At 36.5% G+C, this 15,587-nt stretch overlaps 1 protein-coding gene across 1 annotated transcript in view; it reads right to left on the reverse strand.

The window, feature by feature from the left end:
* The window catches only part of TOP1 (DNA topoisomerase I), a 59,373-nt gene that overhangs the window by 16,495 nt on the left and 27,291 nt on the right, over positions 1 to 15,587 (reverse strand). Inside the window, exons 3-9 of the mRNA XM_026697589.2 lie at positions 15,360 to 15,456; positions 12,013 to 12,148; positions 10,988 to 11,046; positions 10,118 to 10,195; positions 9,481 to 9,556; positions 7,424 to 7,524; positions 4,877 to 4,992 (exon numbers count right to left, since the gene is read on the reverse strand). Coding sequence (XP_026553374.1) covers positions 4,877 to 4,992; positions 7,424 to 7,524; positions 9,481 to 9,556; positions 10,118 to 10,195; positions 10,988 to 11,046; positions 12,013 to 12,148; positions 15,360 to 15,456 — 663 coding nt within the window. The remainder of the gene's footprint in view (positions 1 to 4,876; positions 4,993 to 7,423; positions 7,525 to 9,480; positions 9,557 to 10,117; positions 10,196 to 10,987; positions 11,047 to 12,012; positions 12,149 to 15,359; positions 15,457 to 15,587) is intronic.

The raw sequence follows: 15,587 nt of genomic DNA on the forward strand, positions 1-15,587 counted from the left end.
AAAGAGATGTAGTCCCTTGACCACCCCGTACTGAATAATTATCAATCTTCAACCTTCCTTTTTTTGTTTTAAAGAAGGCTGTCGAGAAGATAAGTGTAATGGAACGTTTAGATGACCTTGGGGAAAAGGAGAAAGATGCTGCCTAGGAAACAATCAGATGAGAGAGGTAGGAGCCCCCAGTGGGTTAATAACCAGAGAAAGATACTTAGGAGGGACCCGCCATAACAAATCAAGCAGTTAAAAGTAGCAGTGAAAAGTTTGGTTTTCAGATTTGCAAGAGAAGTCAGACAAAATACACAAATAGATGAATTATTGTAAGGCTACATTAAGGCAAGGCTGAAAGTACAAATTTCCCATCTCCACTTTTAACAGCTTAATACCACTTGTGTTCTTGATTCTTAGTTTTTTCTAACCCTTGTTAATGTTAATCTTTTTATATTTATTATTTAATGCATTGTAAGGAGCCCAGTCACTTTGTACACTGCTTAAAAAAATAAAGGGAACACTTAAACAACACAATGTAACTCCAAGTCAAGGTAGCAACACTGATTGACAATCAATTTTCCATGCTGTTGTGCAAACGGAATAGACAACAGGTGGAAAGCTTAGGCAGTTAGCAAGGCATCCCCAATAAAGGAGTGGTTCTGCAGGTGGTGACCACAGACCACTTCTCAGTTCCTATGCTTTTTGGCTGATGGTTTGCTCACTTTGGAATGCTGGCGGTGCTTTCACTCTAGTGGTAGCATGAGACGGAGTCTACAATCCACACAAGTGGCTCAGGTAGTGCAGCTCATCCAGGATGGCACATCAATGTGAGCTGTGACAAGGTTTGCTGTGTCTGTCAGCATAGTGTCCAGAGCAAGGAGGCGCTACCAGGGGACAGGCCAGTACATCAGGAGATGTGGAGAAGGCCGTAGGAGGGCAACAAACCAGCATCAGGACCGCTACCTCCACCTTTGTGCAAGGAGGGACAGGAGGAGCACTGTCAGAGCCCTGCAAAATGACCTCCAGCGGGCCACAAAGGTGCATGTGGCTGCTCAAACGGTCAGAAACAGACTCCATGAGGGTGGTATGAGGGCCCAACGACCACAGGTGGGGGTTGGGCTTACAGCCCAACACCATGCAGGACGTTTGGCATTTGCCAGAGAACACCAAGATTGGCAAATTCGCCACTGGCACCCTGTGCTCTTCACAGATGAAAGCAGGTTCACACTGAGCACATGTGACAGACGTGACAGGGTCTGGAGACGCCGTGGAGAACGTTCTGCTGCCTGCAACATCCTCCAGCATGACCAGTTTGGCAGTAATGGTGTGGGCTGGCATTTCTTTAGGGGGACGCACAGCCCTCCATGTGTTCTACAGAGATAGCCTGGCTGCCATTAGGTACCGAGATGAGATCCTCAGACCCCTTGTGAGACCATATGCTGGTACGGTTGGCCCTGGGTTCCTCCTAATGCACGACAATGCTAGACCTCATGTGGCTGAAGTGTGTCAGCATTTCCTGCAAGACGAAGGCATTGATGGTATGGACTGGCCTGCCCGTTCCCCAGACCTGAATCCAATTGAGCACATCTGGGACATCATGTCTCGCTCTATCCACCAATGCCACGTTGCACCACAGACTGTTCAGGAGTTGGGGGATGCTTTAGTCCAGGTGTGGGAGGAGATCCCTCAGGAGACCATCTGCTACCTCATCAGGAGCAGGCCCAGGCGTTGTAGGGACATGGAGGCCACACACACTACTGAGCCTCATTTTGACTTGTTTTAAGGACATTACATCAAAGTTGGATCAGCCTGTAGTGTTTTTTTCCACTTTAATTTTGAGTGTAAGTCCAAATCTAGACCTCCATGGGTTGCTAGATTTGATTTCCACTGATAATTTTTGTGTGATTTTGTTGTTAGCACATTCAACTATGTAATGAACGAAGTGTTTAATAAGAATATTTCATTCATTCAGATCTAGAATGTCTTATTTTTGTATTCCCTTTATTTTTTTGAGCAGTGTATATAGTGAGATGGATGCCATATAAATGTAATAAGTAAAAACATAAATAATGGTAGATACAATCCAAAACATAAGGAAATTTATCAGCTTTTTCCTATTCTGGATTATCGGAATGCTTTCATTCCAGGAAAACTTGAAAAAATGGGTTGCAGATTCATAACTACTTTAGAGCATCACATTGGACTAAGGGTGTGTCGAACAGAAAAATATTGGTATTTCTAAATTCACCAGCAAAGGACGTGTCGTTAAAGTGCTATCTTCTTCACATTTCAGCAATTTGTTACTGACCCATTTCCCCTTCGCTCAACAATATAATAGAAGCTCAACATGAAATCATAAATATGTGGAAAGGAAGCTTCTTTCACAGCTAAAAGGGAAGCAATTGTTGCACTGATATACAGTACATCTGATGTCTCTTTTTCCTATCCAATACGCTTAACACAGACTCAGGCTGCATAATTTGTCAGCATTCCATAGCAATAGCAAAAAAACCCCAAATATTTTAGGTCACTTTAAAAGATGTGATTCTTGAGAAATCCAGTTACAAGTATAGTACTTCTATTTGTGCAATTATGATACAGGGAAAAAACAAACATTAAATCCTCTTGAGTATGTTTGGCAAGAGGAAGGAAGAATTTCCTCTGTGAGTTTTAAGAATATTAGTCATACTAGGGAAAATGTCATTCAATAATCTTACTTATCTATCAACCTCTACCCATTGTTTTATTTTTAGACCATCTAATTCCTAAACTCCAAATACAAATTTTATGTGTTGCTTTTTTACAAATAAAAAAGCAACACATAAAATAATATAACTGCTAGAAAAACAAATGCCAAATCAAACCAAACCAGGGCTCCATAATTAACATGCCTTCAAGAAGAACAATGTTAATTTGAAGTTTAAAAATATTGTTTACAATCTCAAGAGTAACAAACCAAATTACAGGCATTAAACACATCCATTTTTCTATAATCTAATTTGATCTTTGGTTGAAAATGTATTTGTGTGTGTATAAGAATACTATCCCCAGCTTTCACCTCCAATAACAATATTGAACACGTCTATAAAGAACAGTTAAAAGCTTTGCCCATGGACTACAACAGGATACAGGTAAAACACTACCTTGTCCATGAAGCAGTTGCAACTTTCAGATTCCCCTTAAGCAACAAAAGAAGAAAGGATTTATAGACCCTAAATAGAGATTCTCGTATCTCAAATATTGAGGGGAAAAAGTGGGCAGTAGTTAGTATATTGGGCAAACACCACCCTCCTGGATTTAGCATCTTCATATGGATTCGTCTAGAACAGGGGTCTTCAACCTTGACAACTTTAAGACTTGTGGACTTCAACTCCCAGAATTCCTCAGCCAACTATGCCTTGACAGTCAAATTGAAGCCAACATCTCAGCCTGTCCTTAGCTGGCTGAGAAATTCTGGGAGTTGAAGTCCACAAGTCTTAAAGTTGCCAAGGTTGGAGACCCCTGGTCTAGAAGACCACAATACCTCATACAAGGTTTGGCAATATAAACATTTCCAGAAAAGCAACTTACTCCCTTTTCAGCTAACAAAGAATGCCTCTGCATATAAGCAACTCCAATACAAGCTTCCCTTTTTAGTAAATTAATTTATTTAACAGCTGTCATCTATATCCCACTTGCAGAAGCAGAATGAGCACACAAATGGGTAGATTATGTCACTGAACAATCAGCTGGAAAAGGCTTTGATTAGCATACTACTGTTGTATGCTAGTATATTTGTCATGATTCCATAATATTTGCTAGGGCCTACACACAGAAAGCACAACTTTAAAACTCCTTTTCAGCATATAAAGAAACAGCAAATGAATGACAATTCTTCAAATCAAATGAGAATTTATTAAATACCTTTTTATCAGTCTATAGATTACATGAAGCATAGTTTGGGAAAAAAATCCCTTGCACTTTAATTATTAACAAAATATTTATTTATTGGATTTATTTGTTGCCCATCTTATAGCAAACGACTCTAGGCGGTTTCCAGCACTAAAACATTAAAATCTTAACACATAAATATCGTTAAAAGAATAAAAATAAAAATCCCAATCAAGGTAAAATATAGTTAAAAAACGGCACGGGAGGAACAGGTTGCATGAGGGAGAGGTGGGATTGACTCTTAATTCAACAATGATTGGGAGTGGGGGCTTTATAATGCAACAAGAGCACATTATTGTAATGTATCCATAACAGTAAGCTATGATTAAAAACAGCTAAAAGATTTACTACAATGCTGACAGTTTCAGAAGCAGCAATGTATGTTAGAAGCTACAGTAAAAATGATTTAATGAAGTACATGGAAAGTAAAAGAAAATGCAAAAGACATTCAACTATTTCTTTCCTCCCTATCCACAGTAACTTGATATATAAATTAATTTAACAATAGTAATAAAATAACATTAGCATTTTAGGCTTATATACCATCTTATAGTGCTTTATAGCACTCTCTGAGTGGTTCACAATACAGAAGCATTATTTGGCACACTGCCTCCAGCAACCTGGGTCCTCATTTTACCAACCCCTCGGAAGGATGGAAGGATGAGTCAACCTTGAGTCCCATCAGGATCAAACTCCAGGCTGTAGAGAGTTTGCCTGCAATACTGCACTTTAACAACCGTGGTATCTATATTTTCTTCTGTAATGCGCCTATATTAGCCCTAAAACAACACAACCTATAATGCAATTTTGGTCCCTTTCCCTACTAGTATAAAATCCAGATAAATACTGATCAGTTGCAAGCAAAACTATTACCATTTCTGCCCATGAAAACTCATAGCTTTAGGATACTAAACAGCTGTTAATTCTGCTCTTCTACAAAGCACCAGACTTTATAACTTACCATCATAGTAGAATTTGACATTTTCAGGCAACGGTTCATATGCAGGAGCAAACACAGGACCCTTGTGCTCCAAGAATTTCCATTTAATACCTTCAGGATAGCGTTCTTCTTCCCACCTTTAAAACAGAAGAAGAGATGAAATAAGTAAGGCTAGTATCCATTCAACTACTGCACATAAATCCAGAATGTACAAAGCAGTATCATGGCATTCCATCTGAATTGTCTAAATTGGTCAATTCAATCAGTCTTTCATTGTTCTGTTGTGCCTAAAAACTTATCTTTATCTTTATAATAGCTAATGTTCTTCACTGATAATTTCTTCATTTGCCTTTATGTCACATCATTAACTTTTTTTTCTGTAAAAATGTTAAAATTAGTCAAGATATTTTATAAAATAAAGAATTTTAAAGATAATAGGCAATAAATCAATGACCTCTACTATACAAAGGCACAAAACAGGCAAATGAGGGTAACAGAAGAAAGCTGAATTCATTCTTGCTAATACTCCTAAGTTACATAAAATAGCACTTAAAATTTACAAACCCATCAGTAACATAATTCATATTAATATACATTTACTATATTTCTGCATTAAAATGTAAAATGAAACATCTCAGGAAACATCTGATAAATTACTACAAATTACCATTTTTGAAAAGTATATAAAATGGGTAGGTGTGTGTGTAAACAGTTACATACTTTGATGCCTGACCAAGGAATTTCAAGACCAAGACCAGGTTTCTGAATTTATATGCCAAGAAACTGAGAATCAATTTTTAGATCACATTAAACATGTATAAAAGAAATGCACTAATTTTTTAAAATGAGCCCTTGTTAGAATTCTGTTAATAAACATTAATTTATCTAATACCAACATCTACCCAATAGGACCAGAGTAAAATTTCAGAATATCTTATACATGTGAATGCCTTCACCTAGGCTATAGGAAGCTCTAAATGTTTAACAAGTGTATATTCAGATGCCCATTGTCTCATGGTTTATTACAGAAACAGATTTCAAATATCATTAAAATGTTAATAGCAAAACATGAGGCAGAGAACGACATCTTGGTGGGGGAGTTGCCCTCTGAAATAAATAGTGTGTAAAGGCCTTTATTTTGGCCAGATCATAGTCTGCAAGCCAGGAGATGCATTTCTTTAAATGATTTTTATTTGGGGGAAACAAGCAACATTATTTATATCAATGAAGTAGATGGGAATACTTAGAAAGTCTCAGGTGTTTTTGATTTGGTGAGAAGTTCATTTTTTCATTAGTTGTGATGCTAGAAAGAACATTTTTATTCTGTTGTCTTCCAATCCCTCTCCCCTGCCCACAAAAAAAATTCCTGTCATTTTTCAGTTGTTTGCCATTGGAATTTGGTGATATGTTTTCGAGAACTGGGCATTTTATTTGCAAAAAGCACACTATGTGAAACAGCCTTAAGTGTATTGATGTAACTAGGAAAGCCCAGACTAACAAGTGCACCAGAAACAAACACTCTGCATTAAAATTAACTACTGCATAGAGCACACTAGCAGGCAGAAAATATGAACAATTGCAGCACTGTTAATAATGTCTGTATTTCAGCAATATATAGCAGTTATGATACAGGATAGGATAATGGTCACAAAACTCAAGAAAAAGCCACAGCTCTAGAAAGGTGAACTAAGATACTGCTTATTTCACAACTACAAATGTATATATCCCAAGCATCTGTTAAATAATGGCATCCAAAATTACTATACATTAGCTTCAGACAAAAACAACTACTACAAAACACACATGTGAATACCACCACTGGGCTGACTGTATTGTTTTAAAGGCTAACATTCTGCAAATCAGAAATAAAGGGGTTTCATAAAATAGTGGGGAATAACACACTGATTTCCTCAATGAGACAGCTTCTAGTTCTTCAAACTTCAAAATTGGGATTGAGGCTAATAACAGGCTCTTTAGAGAAGGCCTTTAATGAGCTCAAAGCCTTAAAGATGAAAAACAAAGATGAATAACCCTAACCCTATGAAAGAAAAACAGAGGATGAAAGGGAAGCGGAATAGCTTTGCACCTTCAAAAGACAAGACAGAAGGAGGGAGAAAATGACAATGTTTTGAGTTATCAAGATATGTGCTCTTGACCCCCAAAACTCACTGTACGTATTAGGAGAAGCAAGAGCAGTGTTGTAGTCACTTGAATCCTAGGTCCAGGCACTTAGCCAATGAGTCTCTCCCATGTTCCTGAGAGAGTTCCCTGAATATCTGATGACATATTTATTTGGTTACTTTATACTGGTAAAGGTACCTAGGAGTAACCTAAATGCAGACAAACTGGTTTTAACTATGTTATTTGAAACAAAGATAGTTTCAAAGGATAGAAATGTAAGGTGCATGGTATAAAAGAAAGTTAGGTATATTTCCTTTCCTTTGCTAATCTCATGCCACTTGTTTTGTTTATTATTTCTTACTTCTTTTCTATGCTGTTCATAATGTTGATTAATATGAAAGAAAGACATTTGATGGACATGTATATACAAATGTATGTAGGTATTACCATTTCCATTTCTGCTCCTCTTCTTTTTTTATTTTTTTCTTTTTCATTTCTCCTTCTGGAGGCTTCTTATCTTTGCTTTTTATTTTCTTCGGTTTAATCTCCTAAAAAGAGATAAATGAAAATGTACCATAGTAATACAAGATTCTTTTACATTTTAAAAATTAGTGTAAAATGAAATCCATTTAAAATATTCTTAATAGAAAAGCAAGTTTAGCATGCAGGTATTTTAGCTGTTTTATACACTGGGATTATGAGAAAGTTCCATCAAAATTAATATATAGATTATGAACAGTTATTTTTAAATGGATATAATAGGTCCGAGCAAAATTATCAACACTGTTCAAATTAAAATTTGATTTTCTGTAAGCCCTATATGCCAGGGGTGGGATCTGACCGGTGTAACTACCGGTTCAGTGATTTATGTTTTGCAGAACTGGTAGAATCCCACCCCGCTATATGCTACACGTATAAATAAAAGAGAAAGTGTATTTTTAAGTAAATATGCTATATTCATATTGTATCATCTACAAATTTAATTACATCCATAATTCAAGCTAAATATAGGGTTACTACTGTGTTTTTTAGAAAATAAGACAGGGCCGTTTTTTAGACACCCGAAAAAGCAGCTAGGCTATCTTTTTGAGGGGTGTCTTAATTTCCCCCCCCACGTGCCTTGCCCAGCCATTGATTGGGCTGCTTCTATCCGAAGGAATGCCCCATGTGCCTTGCCTCTCCAATGGGCCCCTTCTTTAGCAGCTGAAAGCGCCCCATGCGCACCCTTGCCTCTCTACCAGGTCGCTTCTGTAGCAGCTAAAAGGAGCTATTTCACAAGTTTAGCCCAGACTGAGGGAAGAATAGCAGACCTCCCCATTTTCCTCCCTGTTCACCAAAAAGCCTCAATTACAAAACTTCAGTGTTTGGAATGGAGGGTTTTTGGCAAACGGGAGGAAAATGGGGAGGGGGGATTTTCCTGCCTGTCATCTAGTCAAGCTCCCTCTCCTCCCTATTTTCCTGCCTTTTGCAAAAACGGCTCCATTCCGAGCCTTCAGCATATTCCAGGACCCTGCAAGGCTTTTTGTAGCGTGCGTGCGAGTGGCGGCTGTGAGGTTCGTCACATTGGCGTAGCCTCTTCAAACAGGACCCTGCAAGGATTGCTGTGCCGCCACTTGCATGCACAATGCTACAACAAGCCTTGCAGTGTCATGGGATACGCTGAAGGCTCGGAATAGAGCCTTTTTCACAAAAGGCAGGAAAATGGGGAGAGGAATTTTCCTGCCTGACATCCATTCCTCAAGCTCCTTCTCCCTCCACATTTTCGTGCCTTTCGCAAAAATGGTTCCACTCCGAACCTTCAGCATATTCCAGGACCCTGCAAGGATTGCTGTGCCGTTGTGCGTGTGAGCGGCGGCATTGCTATGAGGTTTGTCACATCGGTGCAGCCTCTTTGAACAGGACACTGCAAAGATTGCTGTGCCATTGTGTGTGCAAGCGGCAGCACCACCGCCAATCTGGATACAGTGGCACAGCTGCTCACGGAAGGATGCCAGCTGCACTGGTGTGAAGCTCACGGAGGTGCTGCCATTCATGAGTGCAACGCCACAACAACCCTCGCAGGGTCCTGCTCTAAGAGGAATGGATAACAGGCAGGAAAATTTCCCTTCCCATTTTCCTGCTTTCACGAAAACGGCTCCACTCCGAGCCTTCAGTGTATCCCAGTATTGCAACACAGAAGGCTCCATTCTGAATAGCTTGGAATGCCTCTGCTTCAGTGCAGAATGACTTGCCCCTCTCTGCAGCCGGACACTTGCCCCCCAGCCCCCATGCCCACGCTGCCACTTGTGCTGGCCATGCCCATCCCCAGGCTTATTTTCAGGGTAGGGGTAATATTAGGCCCACCTCCAAAAAATTAGGATTAGGCTTATTATTGCGGTGGGTCATATTTTCTGAGAAACACAGTATATAGATAAGCCAAAATTTAAATTTATGTTGGGATTAACACTGATCCGCTGTCATAAATTGTTGGCAGTCCATAAGATAAAATAAAATGTAAAAAATACCTCTTCATCTTCCTGTTTTCGTTTTTTTGATTTTTTTACATCTTCAGTTTTAATCTTCTTAGGCTTGTAGTCAATACTGAAATTGCAAAATAATTACAAATAATTCATTTCTTTTTAGCTCCATCAGTTCTATTTGAATATTAGTGCTTGAAAAAATTATCCTGCCTCCATTTCAAAAGGTTATTTTTTGTCTGTCTGTCTGTCCAATCATCCATCTATCTTCCTTCAATTTGTATGGCTGTCCATCTCAGCAAACAGCTCTGAGAAGTAAACATTCTTAAAATAAGGTTGTCATTAAACTGTTGGTTTAATAATTGGTTGTTTTAAAGGTCATTTTCAAGATTATAGAAATTATCCCAGCATCTGACAATAAATATGAATTATCTATGCTACATCTGAGAAATAGCATAGTTTCACGCTTTAGTGCTTGATTCAGATACTGCCCCTCACTGCTCCTTATACTGATCAACTTTATTTTAGAGAATGTCTACAAAAAAATATGATAATGCAACAACTGGAAAATATTCGGAATTTTAGACCAGATATAAATTTGTGTTCTGATCTTATTAAGAGATATAGCTAATCAGCTCAGTGATCAAGATTCAGAACTGGGAAGACAGCTGAATTTAACACTCACTCATCATCCTCTCGGGGTCTCTTGTAATCTTCTTTAAAATAGCCATCATCATCTATTTCTTCCTTTATACGTGGTGGGCTATATGTGGAAGGAACACATTTACAAAAAATAACAGTTAAAACATCATCTGGAATCTGACCTTGCTCACTAATTTTACCTGCAACAAGAATTGACTCATTGTTGTTGCATTCCTATCTACTCTGGAATGAAGCACCTCCAATATTCAATGTTAAAATGGAAACAAAGTCCTGCAAGAATTTCATGACAAGAAAGAAGAGAATAAAACCCCTCAACAATAAAACATAAGCCTCTGAGCATAAACAAAAGGTAAATGTTTCTCTGTGAGTCATGTTTGACTCTAGCGCATGGTGCTTATCTGGTTTTTTTTGGGGGGGGGGTGTTGAGAGAGCCAGTGTTGTCTGAAGAGAATTTCCGTGGTCAGGTGGCTAACATGGCTATACACCAAAGGCACACAGAACAATGTTACTTTCCCACTGAAATGACATGTATTAATCCACTTGCATTTGCATGTTTTCAAACTGCTGAGTAGGCAGGAGCTTGGGCAAGTAATGGGAGCTCACCCTGTTGCACAGAACTCAGGTAATCTGATACACTGTTTCAATATTTTTTTAGAACAAGTCCTTTCATTGATCCTCTGTCATCTTTCTGCTTTCTCGTGCCCTGATCCAGGATATAATAGGATATATCCAATTTAACATACTAGTAGAGGTGTGCCTATCACCTGATGTGAAACACTGTTCTAATTTGCAGATAATATAGACCAGGATTTCATATTGAAATGTATTTTATTCTTTTTAGACAAGAACAAAAATTAGAAAGCATGTTTATGCAAAGTTGTTACTTGCTTACCTGGAGAAGCCATTTTCTTTTTCTTTCTTTATTTTCATTTCACCAGAAGATGATTTACTCTAAAAGACGTAAGTGAGAACTGGGTCATTATGCTTTTAAAAAATGACATCAGATTTTCTCCCCATGGGACTGACAAAACACCTTGCACCAGAAGCTTTTGTATCTTCACATTCTGAGAAACTTTTCTATCTCTGAGACTAATCCCAAACATTGCATCTTTTCTATGGCATTTATTTTTATAAATTTAAGGCACTCAAATACAATATAAAAGTTTGTTTTTATTTTTAATGCCTTAGGTTTGTGACAATAAAACACTTTTTTTCAATGTTCTAAGCTTACTAAGTTGTGAAAGTAGTGGATAAAATTTTCAAACAAAAATATTCTCTTGAACTACATATGTAGCACTTAGAATTTGACAACTGAATAATATATTTGAATTATCTATGGCCTTACTATCATGGCCAAATTACAAATACTGCAGTATCGGGAAAGGTAAATGTTTGGTCCCTTTCACTTAATGGATTGAATATTTAATTGCACTTGCCAATTATGAGCAGATAGCCTATTGATGTAGACTTTGTATGGAGAAATGTAATGAAATATGGGGCTTATTTATACAAAATGTAGCAGGTAAAATAAGCATGGTAGATATATGATTCTACTAAAAATACAGATGTACTTGAATAATCGCATTAGGTAAGTACAAATAGAATTGCAATTTTACTGTTAATTTACTGTATAATTTTTCTTTGTTCCATTTTTTCACCTTTTTAAAAAGTATTTTCTATGTATTTTATTTTCTTTAACAATGTATTATTATCATAATTATATTTATTTTCTTTTTCCCCATTGTTGACATTTTAAACAAACAATGATCTTGTACAAAATTTTTAATTTCCTCTTCTTATTTTTTCCTTGGCATCAAGAGCTGCAGATCAGATACTTAGAACCTGAAAGCAGAGTGTGGCTTTATCCCTGACAAAAGTACAATCCAAAGAAGTAATATATCCATCATAGTACTGTACCTTTTCTTCCTTTCGCTTCTCCTTCTCTCTATCTTTGTGTTTGTCTTTGTGTCTGTCATGTTTTTCTGAACTACCATCTTTATGTTTGGTTTTCTCCTTCTCTTTGTGTTTCTTCTCAGAAAACTCTTTGTGTTCACTGTAAGGTTTAAGAATAGTTTCAGTCAGAGAGGCAACTGAAAAAATGACACATTATCAGCATCCATTATCAGCATCTGAAGTCAAGCTTTCAAAAAATTATTGCAATGATTGTATTGATAAAGAAAGGAATACTAGTTGTCATTAACTTAAAACTTTCTATTTCTTTTCTAGCAATAGTAAAGTCAGTCTGCTTAAGAGAAATCAATAAAATTCACAAGTAACTTCATTTCTCTGACATAATTGCAGGCATATGTGTGCTTTGTTTAATGTATCTCAATTCAAATGATCTTCAATACAACACTAACTGGAATTCTCAATGCTGTAATCCCAGCGAGGAACATATAAACTTAAAGAAAACAATGCAATTATAACACTACATGAGTGACTCAGTTTCTTTAAATTATTCAATACTTTCACTTTAAAGAAAAGTAGAGGCACGAACATTTCAGCAACACATTTTTATTTGTTTAATTACTCTCCAGGGAAACCCAGCAAATGTGTGCAGACAAAGTAAAGGCACCCCAGTCTTTCTTCAAAGGAATTCTCTCAGCAACTATTTTACTGAACCCTCCCCTGCTCCAAAATAGAATTTCCCACTAATTTTTAAAGTTGCTTAGATGCTACTTAAATCCTACTGACGCTTTTAGGATACTTTATACTTCTGCAGCTTTTTATTTTTCCTTTTTATTTTTTATCTTTCATACATAATTTTAGTAGCATATGTTCAATATGTACAAAATTATGCTTACAGAGAAGACAAACAAAGAAAAACCTAATAAAGTACCATCCCAATTCGTAGTTACTCTGCTTTCCAAGCCATGGAAAAATAATGGTTGAATTAAAATCCAGAAAAGGCCAAGTCTGCCCAAAAGTAAATTTCACAGAAGAGAAAAAAATGCTTTATAATGCTCAGCTGTTATCAGTCACTTATATTAATATATTAAGGCCTGATGGAGAAAGCAGAAACATGGTAAGCAAAGACAAACTTGTATTTTAAAAAGATTGCCTCCTTTTGAGGTATCCCCTTTTAAAACAATGATTAGCCTGACTCCAACAAATATTCAATTACTCACGATCAAAGCAACTGCTAAGCAATATTTTTTTGGGGAAAACCCAATTAAAATATCAGGTTATTTAAAGCATTACATAAAAAATATTGACTGTGAGGAAATACTGTATTATCTAACTTTTTTTAAATAACTATACTATATTAAAAACATTCAGCTAATTTCTAATCTATGAAAGACAAATTTTGCTTTTGTAGTTTTTAACAGAAGTCTTACTATTATATTCTAAAATAAATGCAACAGTGGAGGGCACAAGTCAGTACGCTATGTTCCCCTTCTGATTTATGAAAGCACGCAATTTAAATAAAAATGAAAGCTAAAGATTCTCACATACTATTGCAATAGGCAATATGTGTTGATTCACAGGAAGGCAAGTACTCTGAGTTATTTATTTTCATAATTTATTCTTTAATAAAAATCTCCCTCCCTCAATTTATAAATGGACATATAGGTATTACTTTCAAAAGTATTTATTTCTATTGAGCTTTAAAGATAAACCCTTTGCCAAAGATATAATTTCTTTTCAAATTGTGATTTAAAAATGAAAACAAATCAAGAATGCCATGAAGGCTATACGGCTTACTTTTAAGCCTAATTATCATTCAGGTTCTTTCCAACTATATTCTGAAATTTCCTTTTTCATAAACATAAAACATTGAACAGTTGACCAATCCTAAAGTCTAATTATGTATGATTGATAGAGGTGTCCAATGTAAGAGTGTCCAATATATATTAGCAATATAATATATCTTTAGAGGCTCAAATAATCTAACAATATTGCAAACTTCAAAATCCACTCAATTTTAACCACATAATGTCTAGAGCAGGGGCATCATGTATCAGGATTCCCCCCCCCTTTCACTAAACTGGGCGTGGCCAGCATGTGACGCATCCAGCCCATGGGCCGGAAGTTTGACAACCCTGGTCTAGAGACCAAAATCAAGTACAGGTAGTCCTCGCTTATTAACTACTCATCATTCAATGACCATTCAAGCTTACAATATGACCCATCTTCAAAGTTGCAACCATCACAGCATCCCTGCAGTCACAAACATACAATCATGATTCAGCACTTGGCAACTGGCTTGTATTTATGATAATTACAGTGTTCTGCAGTCATGTGATTGTCATTTGTGATCTTCACCACCAGCTTGCAGCAAGCACGTCAATGGGGAAATTGTCAGAAAGTTGCAAGTTACAATCATGTGACATTGTGCTTAACCCATGCTGAGTTGCTTAACTGCAGCCAGAACTGATGTCATCAGTTGGTGGAGTCACATGGTGTTGCATTTAACAGTGTCCTGCCGGCAACAGAATTGCCAGTCCCAATTGCAGTCAGTAAACAAGGATTGACTGCATCTTTGCAAATTTTACACTAAAATTGGAGTCAGAAGTTATAGAAAGAAGGGTACTATGATGCAACTTTAGAGGTTAAAATATAATTGCATGTATAACCGTTGTGAATATTGAAGTCTCTTCTTTGCATCTTTTTTTCTTTTCTATTTTTTTTCCAAAAAAAATTCTTTACTTTTACAGTTTGCCTTCTTTTTCTTTCTTACATTATATTAGTATTAGTTTTTATCATCTTTTAAAAATTAATTAAAAATCATATTAAAATGTATTTTTGTAGCCTTAAGGATTTCTTATTTCAATATCATTTTATGATGTGACCAGATCAATTATGCGTAACATTTAAAATGGTCATTTTTTTAATAAAACTGTATAAATATGTAGCAGTATCACATATCTGTCAAGGTGGCTTCCTTCAAGATACACTGTGTTAGCATGAATCATTTTATACTATCATTTCATGTGTACAGGCTTTCCATTTGATATTTACTATGGCAAACAGAACACAGAAACAGGGTTTTATTACTATAGAACATGTAATTATTTTACTCTCCAAGACTATCTATCGGATCAAGTATAACTTGCCTACCAACAGGGGTCTTTAATAGGTTAAATCAACCCGAAAGAATCAAGCCCTTTAAAATAATCAGAACATTAATAAATGATGAACTAAATGACAAACTGTCCAAATTCATCTCTGTAGTAACGATCAGATTGAAATAATCCAAATTTATTCAAGATTTTGAAAGTTGAGATTTTGCACATTCAGATCATAAAAATACCTGGCCTTACCTATTACTATACTTGGATTTTTCTCTGTCTTTATCCTTCTTGTGCTCTTTGTGTCGATGTTCTCGGTCTTTGTGTTTATCTTTATGTTTGTGCGAATCTGTGAACAGAACAGCAAAGAATGGAATTAAGAAATAAAACAGAGAAATAAAGCAGTTAAATTGCTATGATGCTAATTATACTTTATACATATCCCCAGGTTCTGAGACTCATGCTATCCATGTTGTCTTG

The sequence above is a fragment of the Pseudonaja textilis genome, chromosome 3 (assembly GCF_049901715.1).
Source record: "Pseudonaja textilis isolate UNSWEBS1 chromosome 3, rPseTex1.2, whole genome shotgun sequence".
In the NCBI taxonomy this organism is placed as follows: Eukaryota; Metazoa; Chordata; class Lepidosauria; order Squamata; family Elapidae; genus Pseudonaja; species Pseudonaja textilis.